The 15,360-nt window shown below is 40.2% G+C and overlaps 1 protein-coding gene across 22 annotated transcripts in view; it reads left to right on the forward strand.

The window, feature by feature from the left end:
* The window catches only part of NCOR1 (nuclear receptor corepressor 1), a gene marked incomplete at its 3' end in the record, with an annotated part of 145,681 nt that overhangs the window by 81,936 nt on the left and 48,385 nt on the right, over positions 1–15,360 (forward strand). For all 22 annotated transcript variants that reach the window (XM_082374037.1, XM_082374041.1, XM_082374043.1 and 19 more), the window contains 4 exons: positions 1,064–1,281; positions 3,525–3,587; positions 5,416–5,555; positions 8,571–8,697. In XM_082374037.1, coding sequence (XP_082230163.1) covers positions 1,064–1,281; positions 3,525–3,587; positions 5,416–5,555; positions 8,571–8,697 — 548 coding nt within the window. The remainder of the gene's footprint in view (positions 1–1,063; positions 1,282–3,524; positions 3,588–5,415; positions 5,556–8,570; positions 8,698–15,360) is intronic.

Here is a 15,360-nt window from a genome sequence, read left to right on the forward strand (position 1 = left end):
TGGTCAGTGGTTCTGCTCATATGTTACTGCCATATCTTGTTTTGACTTTGTTCTTAAAATCCCTAGTTTATTAACAAGCGCTCATTTATTACTGCTGTGAGCTAGGTCTTATGGAGGATGCAGAAATACGTAAGATATGTACTCTTCCCAGGTAGTTTATGATCTAGTAGGAAAAATTAGGCAAGATACAAGTACTCTTTAAGAAAAAGAAAAAAGCCTGGAAGGAAAGAGCAGAGTCAATAAAGTATGCTGGGAGATTGAGAAGAGGTTGAGGTTTCCTTCTGCCTGGATAGTTTGGAGGACTTCTTGCAGGAGCTAGTGGTCAGTGTGGGTAGAACAGAGGGAGTAGTGTGAATGCACAGGCCTCTTTGGGAAACGGCAGATAGTGGTTTCATTAGATTGGAACGTAGGACGCCTCAAGAAGAAAAGCGGAAGGAGGTTCAGGTTCAGTTAGGTAAAGCCTTAATGAAAGCTAAAGCGTAGCCTCCACTCAGGAGGCTGCATGGCTGTGTTTGGGAATAGGTAGGATTAGAATGGAGGAAATGGATTATTGCCAAAGCTGTTGTGCTAGAATATGGGTCCATGAGCAGTAGAGAATGGATGGGGATGCAGGCGTCAGGAAGGCTGTTGTAAGAGACTGCGACTGGGCTACCGAGGCACTGCACACGCGCAGAGGGAGCAGAGACAGAGGTGGTGGGATTGGTGGGAGAAACATCAGTGAGGGGAAAGGACCAAAACGAGGCACTAGTTCCCATACAAGTAACGAACACGGGGAAGAGCTGAAGGTGAAGTCAGAGCTGTAAACTGAGTGGTCGTGAGCGTGCTGGTGCTGTTAACAGCTGCTGGTCAGGGGACCAGGGAGCAGGAAGCAGGGCGGGGAGGGTGAGCGTGTTTTGGGGCGGGTTGAGTTTGTATTGATGGGAAGCCCAAGCGGTTATTCCAAGTAACTGGGAGGTTGGGAAGTTTTATTCAATTTCTATTTAAAGAATTTTTAAGGCTGTAAGCTTTTTGGTGTATGTATACTTATAAATCACACAAAATGTTCTTTTGCTGTTGTTTCTAGAGAAAACACCAAGGAAAAGGATAAGACAGAAAGTACGGCAGAAGAAACTGAGGAGAGAGAGCAGGCCACGCCCCGGGGCCGAAAGACCGCCAACAGTCAGGGCCGCCGAAAGGGCCGGGTCACCAGGTCCATGACCAGTGAGGCCGCGGCTGCCAGCGCTGCGGCTGCTGCAGCCACCGAGGAGCCACCCCCACCTCTGCCACCGCCGCCAGAACCCAGTGAGTGGACGAGATTGGAGCGAACGGGCCAGAATTTTGTTTGGGATTCTGTTTCAGTGCTAGGATGAGGCAGGAGGGACCTCTGATATTGATGGCCTAGAAATGCTGATCTGAAACTCTGGCCTTTACATTTTTTTTTTAAAAATAAATTTATGTATTTTATTTAGTTTTGGCTGCGTTGGGTCTTCGTTGCTGCACGCGGGCTTTCTCTAGTTGCGGCGAGCGGGGGCTACTCTTCGTTGCGGTGCGCGGACTTCTCATTGCGGTGGCTTCTCTCGTTGCGGAGCACGGGCTCTAGGCTCACGGGCTTCAGTAGTTGTGCCACGTGGGCTTCAGTAGTTGTGCCTCGTGGGCTCTAGAGCGCAGGCTCAGTAGTTGTGGCGCATGGGCTTAGTTGCTCTGCGGCATGTGGGATCTTCCCAGACCAGGGCTTGAACCCGTGTCCCCTGCATTGGCAGGCGGATTCTCAACCACTGCACCACCAGGGAAGCCCTAAATTTGTTAGACTTTAATATCAAAGTCTTTCAAAAAAGAACATGAGCCCCAACCTTACTACCTAATACAGCTGTTTTTCTTTTTCCTTAGTTGTAATCCTAGAGTGCGTGCCACCTTGTTTCCGGATATTCTAACTGGGCACATGTCATGAATGTTTTCTACTTTCTAAGTGATCTTCATTTTCACTTTCAGTGGCTCTGAGATGTTGGCCATCTCCTCCCGCCTTTAAAACTAATATGGATAGCACTTTAATGAAAAAAAAAATCTTTATTCACATAGCATTTTCTTTCTGTTAAATTAGTTTTCATGGAAATAAATTCTTAGACAAGGGAATACTGGGTCTAAGAGTACAGGCATTTTTCTCCTTCTTATTAAGGACTGTCTTCAGTAGTTTATAAAGGGATCATATTAATGATGAGTACCATCATTGGTGGTTCAGTGGTACCAAGTTTATCATAACGTGAAGTCTGAAAGAAATCGCAAGTTTTTTTGTTTTTGTTTTTTTTAATTAATTTATTTATTTTTGGCTGTGTTGGGTCTTCGTTTCTGTGCAAGGGCTTTCTCTAGTTGCGGCAAGCAGGGGCCACTCTTCATCGCAGTGCGCGGGCCTTTCACCGTCACGGCCTCTCTTGTTGCGGGGCACAGGCTCCAGGCGCGCAGGCTCAGTAGTTGTGGCGCACGGGCCCAGTTGCTCCGCGGCATGTGGGATCTTCCCAGACCAGGGCTCGAACCTGTGTCCCCTGCATTGGCAGGCAGACTCTCAACCACTGCGCCACCAGGGAAGCCCAAATCGCAAGTTTTGGAAATAACAGGAATGAAGTGAAGGAAACAATTGGACAAGCAGATGGGGGCAGATCATGGTGGGCTTTGTTTGAACTATATACTGCTTTGCTTACAAAGTAGGGAACTTACAGAGGTTTTTAAACAGAGGAGTGTTGTGATTAGATTGGTGTCTTAGAAAGATAACTCTGGTGACAGTGTGGAGGAGGTGTGTTTGGGGTAAGGGCTGGAGGCTGAGGGACCGGCTAGAAGGGCATCATTATGCATTCAGTGGTCCAGGCAGCGAGGGGGTGTATTCAGGAGACTAGAATTGACATACATCATTGCATGTGAGGGGTAGATGGATGGAAAGATTTAAAAATTAGTCTAAGGCTTCAAAAATTAGTCTGAAGATCCTGATAATAACTGGAGTGACTGGGTGGATGGTAGTAATGTTAATTGAGAAGGAGAATATAGCAGGAGCTCATTTTAGGCCTGAGAGTCTCAGTTTTCTAAAGTAAAGGAGAAAGTGTTCAGTTTGTGATCCATCTGTTTGCTAGATTTCAGGCACTGAGATTGAACACAGGGACTTCCAGGAGTTCGGGGGAGATGGGGGTTCAGAGAAGAGGAGAGGACTGTGCCTGCCTGGGCAGGAAGCAGCAGGGCGACTGCTTCTTTTGACACTTCAGGAGAGAAGTGATGGAGCTCTAGGAAGTGGGGAGGCACCGCATTCAAACATGTGGACATGGATGGAATGTTAAAGAACGTTGAGGAAGACCATGGTGCTGAGGAGTGTGGGATTTTCCCCTCTATTACAGTAGAGGAGAGGCTGATACCATCCTATTTCCATAGTTTCTTTCACCTAATGCTTTAAAGTGGCTTTATGTCAGATAAATATTTAGGCTATAGATTATATGGTTGGTGCCATATAATCTGTGAATGAAGGACTTCATTTTTCTCTGGCTTATTGGGTTCTGTCTTTATTTCAGTTTCTACAGAACCTGTAGAGACCTCTCGATGGACAGAAGAAGAAATGGAAGTTGCTAAAAAAGGTAAATGATAGTAGTTCAGGTTCTTCAGGTTTGTTTTTCTTTGTTTGTTTGTTTTTAGGGTTATTGGTAATGAGTGAGATGGAACTAATTTCTTTTTAATTGAAAAAAAAAGTTCGTTCTTCCACAATGGTAAGTAGAATTTAGAAGTACACTTAAGAGTTCTTTTCGATGGTGTGGTTCCCTGTAAGGTGCCCCAGTGTGCCTTGTTTTAGAGGCCCACTTTTGAGGAATTTTTCTCTCTCATTTTGTTTTGAATGTCTTATTAGAGAGCAAGTAAGCTACTTTCAGTTTTCCAGAATAGTTGTGATTAAATGCTGTTAAAGTTTTGGAAGGTATTTGATATAAAAAGTCTCTTATTTAAAAGTTGCATTTAATAGAATGGTAAATACTTTCTCAGTTTGCATTTAGTAGGGCTAAGTTTGATATAAAATAATTCAGAGGAGAGAGCATGGACTTTGTAGCCAGACAGATGAAGGTTTGAATTCTGCTTCTGACACTTTCCTAGCTGTGTGGCCTTCATCTTACTCTGGAACTTTACGGATCTTGTGTTCTTCTGTTGTTTCTTATAAATGTCATATACAGTTTGAGATTGAACTAAAATTTCTAAAAGGATAGGTAATTGAATTGGTTTATAAATAAAAAACTATTTTTTAAGTAAACTAATTTTGAGAAAGATTAGCCAGCTCTTTTGGGGGTTAAGGATTTACCCTGTAGTTCTAAAGAGAAATTATTGCAAATAGCTTGAACTTTTAGTGACACATTTCAGATTTATTTTCTGTTTAGTTGGTAATGAGTAATGCATTTAAGAATCATATAAACCAAGCTTACCAAAAATACAGCAGCTTAGAGCGTTCTGTCTTCAGAATATTTTTGTTTGAAGTTTATTGCCATGGTTAGCACATCTGTGACTGTCATGCTTCCGTGTATTACTGTCATCTGACCATCCCAGCGTCACAGTGGAGTAGGTAGGTGTCAGCTCTGCCACAGCGTGCTTTTGTCAGGTGCACGTCCTAGCACGTGACTGCTCAGGCCCCACTCCTTCCAGCTTTTAGTCATACGTCAGCAGGATCTGGAGGTGATCTTCCAGTTATCATTGTGCAGGAAGCTACTGGTGTTAACCTTGAAAAATTGATGTTTTCCCATGAATTAATGAATTTGTACTAGAAATTCCTGCTTGGATACACCTATGTCTAAAATATCTCTCTGTATTTATGCATTTATATATCCATACTCGTTGCACATATGTATCTGTGTGCATACGTGCATCATTTGTTGGAAGAAATGTCAGATTGCATAGGTTCCTGTGATGTATCGTATTACAACAGGTCTAAAAGAAAAAAAAAATGGTTAATATTTTTGAGGGCATCCTTGATTGGGAATGGACTGAAGACATGCTGATTATAAATGGAACCTTAAGTATATCTTTACTTTGTGTTAATCACTTACATTTGATTACCTTATTAACTTTGTATTGATATACTGTTTCCAAAGATTTAGAAGTACTGTACCTAATGACTCATTTTACAGTGTTTGGTCTCTTACTGTGTGTCCAGCATTGTCCTAGTACTCTGGGAGATACATAACAAGGATAAGGTTGAGTCCTTCCATTAATGAGCATGTTTTAACTTTGGGTAGAAAAATAGAGCTGTTAATGAGTTTTGTGTGAATCTCATTTCAGCAAACATTGAAGTATATCAATAAATAATTGAAAAAACACTTTTAGTGTTAATGATTGTGAATGAAATGGATTAAGTTGATTTTATTATTTTTCTTGTTTGCTTTATCAGGTGACTACTCAGTTAATGTTTGGTCTGTTTTTAAAATACAGGTCTAGTAGAACATGGTCGTAACTGGGCAGCAATTGCCAAAATGGTGGGAACTAAAAGTGAAGCCCAATGTAAAAACTTCTATTTTAACTATAAGAGACGACACAATCTTGACAACCTCTTGCAGCAGCATAAACAGAAAGTGAGTATATCAGGGGTGGTGAGTCTTTTACTTACTGTTTTTTACTTAGTTTTTTTTTTGAGCTTCAAAGATTGGTTTTGAAGGAAACATTTTTGTATCTTGTATTTTTTTTTTTTTTTTAACATCTTTACTGGAGTATAATTGCTTTACAGTGTTGTGTTAGTTTCTGCTGTATAACAAAGTGAATCAGCGTATCTTGTATTTTTATTTGCATTTCCCTGTAAAGGGAAATGCTAGTTTCTTGGCACACGTTGACGATTTGTTTATTTACTGCTAAGGAGTAAAATGTCTGTTAGTACTAATGGCGATTCAGTACTTTTGAGTTTCTGTGGGCTGGATTTGAAAAATATAAGCATTTTGGAGTTTGAATTGAAAACTCTAGTTCTGTTTACCATGTTGATTGAGTTGATTTGGCATATTAAAAAACATTTTCTCAGAGAGAAAGATTCCATGGGGTAAAAACTAAAAACCGGCAAGTTTTGAAAATTATTGAAAGATTATTAGAGATTATTGAGAATTCCTTAACCAGGAAGTTCCAGTGTTCTCAGAGTTCACAGAGCTCTTGGAGGGTTCCATGAAGTCAAAGCTATTTTCATAAAAATATTCAGACGTTTCCTTTTTCCACTGTCTGGACGTTTGCATCCATGGTGTCAAAGCAGCTGTGAGTGAGAGTGCTGGGGCCTTAGCACGAAGGGCACCACCGCGCTCAGCGTCCTCCTCATCTCCAAGCAGTTGCAGCTTTGTTTTGTAAATGGCCATTTCCCTTAAGAATGCCCTTGATGGAGCCACTAAAAATGGGCTTTGGTAAATCTTGAGCCTTACAGGCCCTCTGCTCGGTCCCGGTGCAGCGGGTCTCAGGGAAGGCACTCTTGTGTCGTTTGAGTTCCAAGCTGAACTAGTCCCCCCTTTTCCATGGAATGTTATTTTTAATTAAAAGAATGACAGAACAGATATGGTTTTTCAGACCTGAATATTTTGCAGACATCTTCTCAAAAATGAATGGGCCTGTCTTGAAAGAAAACAGCCATTAGTATTTGTTGCCACTTTTAAATTTCCAGCTTTCAGGCAAAAACTAGAATTTTGGAAAGTGTGTATCTCTCACCGTGAGATTAACATCTTCACAATACTCAGACTTTTCTGATGAGATTAGTGGTAATAATAACTAATGTGATATTTTGATACATAATGAAATGTATCCAAATTTTAAAAAAATCTCTGTAACTCATTTTCCAAGTGACCAACTCATGATGTCACAATGTATGTTGTGTATGGATAAAAGATCCATAAAATGTTCTTTAATACACCAAAGTACAAGATAGGGGAATGCATTTTAATAGAGTACCAAAAATGTATCGATACGTTTCAGATTTCACATTGCAACTAACCTTGAGTAGAGCATTTTATCCTTTTTAAAAAGATTTCAGGAAAACATGACAAAATGTCTAGTACCTTTTAAAACTCAGTGGAAGATTTATAGGTGTTACATTTCCGTTTAAAACGAATACTCTGATTTAATGAAGAAGGGGTCTGGAGGTACAGTAGCTCCCTGCGTGTGAAGAGAGGGATGTCGCAGTCATGGTAAATTGCTGTCTCTTCTGCAGCCGTCCAGGACAGCGCCCCACAGAATGGGTGGATGCTGCCAGAGGAGGGCACAGATTGGGCACTGAGAAAACCCATAGAGTAGCTATTAGCTAATGCTCAAAAATAGAGCATTCATGGAACCTTCTGAAGGCTTCTTAGGAAATGTAGCCAGAGGAGTCTTCCCTTGTGTTCTGGCTCAGAACATAAGGATAGATTTTTTTTTGGTCTTCAGAATTTCATCTAGTTCTATTACTCTGATGTCAGAAAATGGATTTTTCTCTTGACTTAATTAATGCTTTAGGTTGGATCCTAAATAGCATATTCATATCTAAACTAAGAATAAGAAGAAATAAGAATAAGAATATTGGTAATTTTTCACAGTTGGTATGGTAGTGGGAATCTGTTACCTATTACCTCTGAGGAATCTCTCCCTGGGAGAGGCTGGCAGCTGATGCCTGGTGATGTGCAGGGTCTGTAGGAGGCACAGAACAGAGGACTGCCAGGGCCGGGACCCTATAGATAGTACAGTAAATGGCTAATGTCTTACATTTTTGTATATAAACACATACTCTTACAGACAAGTGACACCAGTAGAAGAATGAACAATTTTACGTAAACGTGTAGTTTGCAGGAGGGAAAATCCTATTAAAAAAAAAAAAAAGGAATTTGTTCTCATTAATAGTAAAAGAAATTCAGTAACAACAGCGATGAGTTGTTGCCTATGAAATCACATAATCCTTAACGCTAGTGAGGGAAGGCTATTGCAGCATTATTAGCAACCTCAATGCCTTGAAACAGGAAAATTTGAAATATATATTGATAGAGTGTTGTAATGGAATCATTAATAAAAGTAGTAACCTTGAAGCATTTGTAAAGTAGGTGTGTGTGTAGTTCATGATTATATTGTTAAAAAAAGGTAGGATATATAACTACATAGGGCCATCCTGTTTTGTTTACATGTGTACGTAAACATTTATACACACGTATATGCATGTAAAAGACTGAAAGGAAATGCAGCAATATACTTAGAATCTCTAGCTGCTAGAATTATGAGCAGTTCTTATTTTTCTTAACATAATTTTCTGTCTTCCACATTCCAACACGTTATTTTTATTAGAAAATAAATATATGAAAATAAAAAGCAGGAGTTTTGTGGGGTTTGGCTATTTGTACATGTATAGTGATGAGTAGTTCCAGAAACGGCTCGGATGTAACTTTTGGTCAGTTTGATGAAAGCCATCCGTCCACCTGCACAAAAGGCCCGTTAGTGGGTCCGCGAGGTGCCTGCACTCCAGCCAGAGTGCTTGTCGGACACGCAGCCTGCTGGTCTGGTGTGTGCGCGCCAGTGTTCTGCCTCACCTCAGGTGTGAGAAGGTTTGTTTCTTTCCTTTTAGTTACTTACATCCCAAATAGCAATATTTTTTACTCCTTTAGGCCTCACGAAAGCCTCGTGAAGAGCGAGATGTGTCTCAGTGTGAAAGTGTAGCTTCCACCGTTTCTGCTCAGGAGGACGAGGACATCGAAGCCTCCAACGAAGAGGAAAATCCCGAGGACAGTGAAGGTATCTCAGATCTTCCATCTGGTTGTGGCTTCTGCTGGCCCAGATGCGTGACGTGTACCTTAGTCATTTGACTATCTAGGAATTGCTTCATTAAGGAAACGTGAACACAATGTATTTATTCGTTCACTCAACACATATTTATTTATGTAGCTCCTAAGACGGCCCAGGTGCTACACCCAGAAGATCTTGAAGACGGTGGTCCTGCCTCAGACACTAAGTGCCGACATCAATAAAATGTCTGTGTGTCTGGATCATTGCCACACGTATTGGTTCAGTCGGTATAATCGGTTACATTTCCCTCTTTATTTTATTCCATTGACCTTGATTTATCTCAGTGTTTACAAAGCTTACACATGTCATATTGATGTTTTCACGTAAAAAGTATTAATGACCCAGAGGCACTGGCAGAAAAAAACATCAGCCCAAATAACTTAATAAAATCCTTTTTGTCACTTGAACAAATTAATGACAACTTCCTGGAAAAGTAAATATTTTCTTGATTTTTTCCCTAATTAAAAAAGGTACCTAATTTATTTCAGTTTACATTACTTTCAAAGTTTCCTTGGATTTCTTTTGTAAACTGCCCTCTTGTGAAGTGGGGATTTTCACAGTGATTTCAGTAGCTCTTTATATATTATATCTTAAACATGTTCATGTTTTTATGTATGCAAATATTCCCTCCATCTCATTTGCTTTTTGTTTTGTTTTATCTTTAAATTACCAGAGTTTAAACTTTGCAGGTAATTAGAGCTATTTACATTTTCCTTTGTAGGCTCTTATATTTTAAGCTTAAGAGGTTCTACACCTTCCAGGAGTTTCAGATTTTGTTTTATTATTTTTTTTTCTACAAGTTGTCATTACTGGGTTTTCAACTTAAAATTTGTCTTGAAATGGGTTTTGGCTTTGAACAGTAAACTTTATTCTGTGAGGTTTTGTGCAAAATGAGGCAGCTGTTACAAAAGTAAAGAGACTGTTGGAGCAGGCGCACCCTGGGGTAGAATGAGGGTCCTGCAGACAGTTGGCGGGGAGGGTGTGTCTGGCACTTCGAATGAGGTCCTCAGAGTTTGTTAATTTTAATAGGTTTGTAGCTGGTAGCCAGTATTCCCTGGGTTATAAATGTACATGAAGCCTGTATTTCGCAGACTGGGCGGCTTAAACAATAGAAATTTATCTTTGGATTAGGGCCCCACTCTTATGACCTCATTTAACCTTAATTACCTCCTTAAGGTCATTATCTCCAAATACAGTCACATTGAGGGTTAGGGCTTTAACATAAATTTTGGGGGCGGGGGGACACAATTCAGTTCATAAGAAGGGCCAAGCCTATTTGTCATATACGTGTTTATTTCAGAACAGAGAAGCCTATCCGTGCACGGGCTAACAGATTCCTAAAAACTGAGCACCAGAAAGTGACTTTTTTCCTTCTGTTTCCCTCCTGTTACTTTGTCTTAGTGTGAAGCTTTTTTCAAATTGTCAGATAAGGTGATTTAAGGTTAAGTGAGGTATTAAAATCATGTTTCCGTCGGCTCTAGTGTGGGGTAGCATGGTCACGTCCTGCCCATTTATACATATGCTTGTGTCGTGACATCTAGAATAGTTTCCTATTAATAGGAAATGAACTTGCCCCTAGAATTGTGGGATCTTTATTTCCTTTGACTTAATTTCATTTGGAAAGTGCCAGAGAAAAGAAAGTACAGTGCGGTGTCCATGAGCTATGCCCCGTCTTACTGCCCAGCTTCCGGAGACCCTGCAGACCTCCTGTTGGTTGTGGGGTCAGGCTCTTGCCGGCGGGAGAGGGGAGGCATCTGCTTAAGGCAGAGCCTCTGTGTCTGGCTTCCTGAGACACGCCTCTAGCCGTGGGAGTGTCTTTTGTGACTAGATGAGTTAAATCAGAAAGACCAAAACCTTACCAGAATTCTGATGTGTTCTTGTTCTCTTGTTCTAAATCATTCTTTACGGTGTTTTGGCGGGGGAAAGAAAAAAAGGCACTCAACATTTGGCTGGTGCTTGGTGAAGCACTGTGCCTTGGAAATATTCCTACTCTTTTGTGGCTTGGAAGAATAAAATAACTGAAAGAGTGCTTATGTCAGATGATATCATAAAAGTGCTTATGTCAGATGACTAACATGTCCTCCTGTGTTTGGAAGATAAATGACTTGTTCATTTCTCCTTGGGTTTGAGGTTTCCATCACTATATGTATAGAAATGAGGATGACGTCAGGCTTTTTGTTAGCCTTTCAACATTTTGGTAGCATCTTTCACTGATAGTAATTGCTGCTGTATATTGAGACCTTACTACGTGTGAGGTGCTCTTCTGAGCTTTTGTCTTTTGACTTTGTTTTTATTTTTGAGACTTGAAGTCTCATCTGAATCCAGGCTCATACATCTAACTGCCTATTTAACATTTCTACTTGGATACCTAAGAGTTAACATCCAAAGCCAACTTGTGTTTCCCCACCACTACAACCTACTTTCCCTCCAGTCTCTCCCTCGGTCAGTAAATGATGCCAGCTCTCTCTCATAACCCCACGTGTGGGCCATCAGTGAGGGTTGTCAACTTGTCTTTAGATGCGTTATTTAGACTCTCGTCACATCCCCCTCCCTCCATTGCTGCCACCCTGCTTCCGAGCCACTGTCATCTCTATTGCAGTGGCCTCTTGATTGGTCTGCTTGCTGCTGTTTGTTCCATTATATTTTTTTCCTCCAAAGAACAGCCAGAGTGAACCTTATAAAATATAAATCAGATCAGTTTTCTCCTGTACTCCAAATCCTCTGATACTTTTCCGCGTCTCATTCAGAATCAAAGCCAGAGACCTGTGGTGATGCATGAGGACTCCCTGCGGGAACGGACCCTTAGGTTTCTGTGGCCTCTTTGCCAACCCCTTTCTGCCTGCTCACTCTGTTCTTTGTTGTTGGTGTTAACTGAGATAAAATTAACATACAACATTATATTAGTTTCAGGTTAACAACATAATCATTCGATATTTGTACATATCATGAAATGATCACAAAAGTCTAGTTAACATTCATCACTGCATAGTTTTTTCTCATGATGAGCATTTTTAATATCTACTCTTAGCAACTTCCAGGTTTATAACACAGCATAATTAACTGTAGTTAGTATGCTGTATGTCACATCCCCAGGGCTTACTGTTTTATAACTAGGTGCTTGTATCGTTCGCACCTTCATCCACTTTGCCCACCCCTCACTGCCTGCCTCTGACAATCACCAGTCTCTTCTCTGTTTATGCTTTTTTTTTTTTTTAACATTGCACATGTAGGTGAGATCATACAGTATTTGTCCTTCTCTGTCTGACTTATTTCACTTAGCATAATGCCCTCAAGTTCTATCCATGTTGTCAGAAATGGCAAGATACACATACACACACACACACACACGCGCGCGCGTGCACACACACACACACATTTTCTTTATCCTTTCATCCATTGATAGACACCTAGGTTCCTTCCATATCTTGGCTATTGTAAATAATGCTGCAATGAATGTTGGGGTGCATGTATCTTTTCCAGTTGCTGTTTGTTTTTCCTTCAGATAAATACCCAGAAATAGAATTGCTGAATCATATTGTAGTTCTATTTTTAATTTTTTGAGGAACCTCTACTGTTTTCCATGGTGGCTGCACCAATTTCCATTTCCACCAACAGTGCATGAGTGTTCCTTTTTCTCCGCGTTCTCACCAACCCCGTTGCTTCTTGTCTTTTTCGCAGTGGCCGCTCTGACAGGTTCGAGGTGACTCCTCCCTCTGTTTTGACCGCACTGTCCTCTCCGCTGCTCCTGGGCAGGCAGCCCCCGCTGGAGGGCGTCTCCACGTGTCACTCTTTCTGCCTGGAACGAGCTTCCCCGCTTCCTTCGGGCCTCTTGAAATGTCACATTAGCTCTCTAATGCCTCCGTACCCACTGGGCCCCAATTTTGTTCTTTAATCACTGCGCTTATTACCACCTGACATGTCATGTGTTTATTGTTCGTTGTCTGTTTCACACTAGAATTTCCGCCCCATTAGAGTAATTTCTTTTTCCCACTGCAGTGTCACCAGGACCTCAAACAGCTCCCTGCATGGCGGATGTTAGGTACATATTTACAAATTCACTCTTTCATTCATTCAGAGTTTTTAAATACTATGTTAGGCATGAAAAGTATTCTTTCCCATATGGTCATTTAAGTTTTTATTTTTTACTGTTTTTTATGTAAAAATAATACATTTATGGCTTCAGAGTTTCCTGTTTTGCTTAAAATATTTCTCCATACCTCCTGAGGTTATTTGTATCTTGTACTAAATTATCTTCTTAGAATTTTAAAAATCTTTATTCCATTTGGAATTATTTTTCTGCATAGTGTAGTTTTTCTTCCAGACAGAGAACCAATTCTGAGAAAGCTAGCTTATTAAATATCATCCTTTACCCAATGATTTAAAGTATCACGTTTGGCATATATTAATTTCTCACATACTTTAGGAGCTATCCCTAGACATTATCTTCTGTACCACTGATTTATTTTGTCTGTCTCTCTGGCAGTTCCTAACACATTGTAATACATTGGCTTCATAGTAAGTTTAAGAATTTGGAGAGGCAAGTCTCTCTCACGCTAATGCTTTTTCTAATTTTCTTGGATTTTCTCAGGGACTTATTTTTTCATATAAATTATAAATTGGTCTATGTAGTTTAAGAAGTTTTCTTACAAACCGCTGGGATTCTCCTTGGAGATATGTATATTAATTTTAGGGAGATTTAAAGTTTTATGTTGTCTTCTAGTCTATTTTAAGAAAATAATTGAAAACTTAATGTTGAAGTGAACATCTCTGTGTAACTATTTATAGCAGTGTCAAGTTGGAAGTAGCCCAAGGATCCACTATTAGAGGAAAGGTGAAGTAAATTTAAAGACACATTCACAGCCATTCATTCACTTTTTACTTCAGTAAATGTTTGAGTCTGCTCTGTGCCAGGCACTCGGCCTTGTGCTTGTCTCTAGGACTTAAATGATAAACAAAGTATATGATCCTTGCCCTTAATGGTATTTACAGCCTAGTGGGAGCAACAGCAGGGAATCAAATAATTGTGAATAAATGTAAAGTTGTAACTGTAGTCAGTACATGTGCTGTAAGAGCCATAGTAGCAAAATTCAACTTTGTTAAAGAAATGATAGAAGGCTTTTTTTAAGCATGTGGTATTTGATCTAATATCCAAAGGAGGAAAAGTAGGTGAAAGCCGTTCAGAATGTATGAAGTATGTGGTGGGGGACGCATGGGGCATTCACAGAACTGAAAGAAGGCCAGTGATATGGGACACAGAGAATGCAGGGCTCGAGATGAGGCTGGAGGCTTGCAGCAAGGCCACGCTCAGGAGTTTGGAACTTTATCCTGGGAGCAGTGAGGTTCCATGAGGTGTTCTAAGAGGGAGGGAGGGGGAGACTGTGTGAGTGAGTTTTGGTAAAATTTGGCTTTTAAACTCACTCTGGCCTTGTTGTAGAGAATGGTCTGGGGTGGTGGTCAGAAGAGTTGGTTTTGGAGTTGAGTGGCAGTTGTGAAGTTGAACAGAAATGGCTGGATTTGAGGGATATTTTTAGAAGATCTATGAGACTCATTGAGGCACGATATGGGGACAAATGAGAGGAGTGTTTAAAAGGTGACTCCTAGGTTCCTGGTTTGTTTGTTGGATACTAAACACTAAAAAAGAACTTGAGTTGGGACTTGGGAGAGTTGAATACCTGTCCAGAGTAGGACATAGTGAATTTGTGATTCCTTTGAGATATCTGGGTAAAGATGTCAAAAAGCATTAAAAGTATATTTATGAAATGGTACAAATGATGGGAAAGACCAGTGTTACAACGATAAATTAAAAAATCTATGTGATATTGTTCTAGAGCTTTGTTGTCTAATGTGGTAGCCACTAGACACACATGTGGCTATTGAGTTCTTGAAATGTGATTACAGTCTTCCCTCTATCTGAGGGTCCTGCAGTTCAACCAGCTGTGGGTCGAAAATATTCAGAAAAAAATTCCAGAAAGTTCCCAAAAGCAAAATTCCACAGAGTGGCAACTATTTACATAGCATTTACATTGTATTTACAGCTATTTACACAGCATTGGTATTGTATTGTATTACGTATTGCAAGTAATTGTAAGTAATCTATGGATGATTTAAAGGATATGGGAGGATACTTTTGCATAGGTTGTATGCACATGCTGCCGTTTTACATCTCGTACCTGAGCATCCGTGGATTTTGGTGTCCGTGGTGGGGGCATGGGGGTTGGTCTGGAATTAGTCCCCTGCAGACACCAGGGGACGACTGTAGTCCAAATTGAGATGTGCTGGAAATGTGAAATACAATCAGATTTTGAAGACTTAGTACCAAAAAAGGTAAAACATCTTATTACTAGGTTTCTATATTGGTTACATTTAAAATGATAATATTTTGCACATACTGGGTTAAATAAGATATATTGTTGAAGTTAATTTTATCTGTCTCTCTTTTTACTTTTTTAACATGGCCACCAGAAAAATTAAAATTACAGATGTAATGTGCATTATGTTACTATTGGATGGTGCTGTTCTAGTGTTAGCTCTCCTGGGTAAAAAGAAAAGCACAGAAACAGGCTGGTAGAAATAAACCAGAACGTTATCATTTATAGGAATGTTTTTTGTTTA

Source organism: Balaenoptera borealis (genome assembly GCF_965194805.1).
Source record: "Balaenoptera borealis genome assembly, chromosome: 20".
Classification (NCBI taxonomy): domain Eukaryota; kingdom Metazoa; phylum Chordata; class Mammalia; order Artiodactyla; family Balaenopteridae; genus Balaenoptera; species Balaenoptera borealis.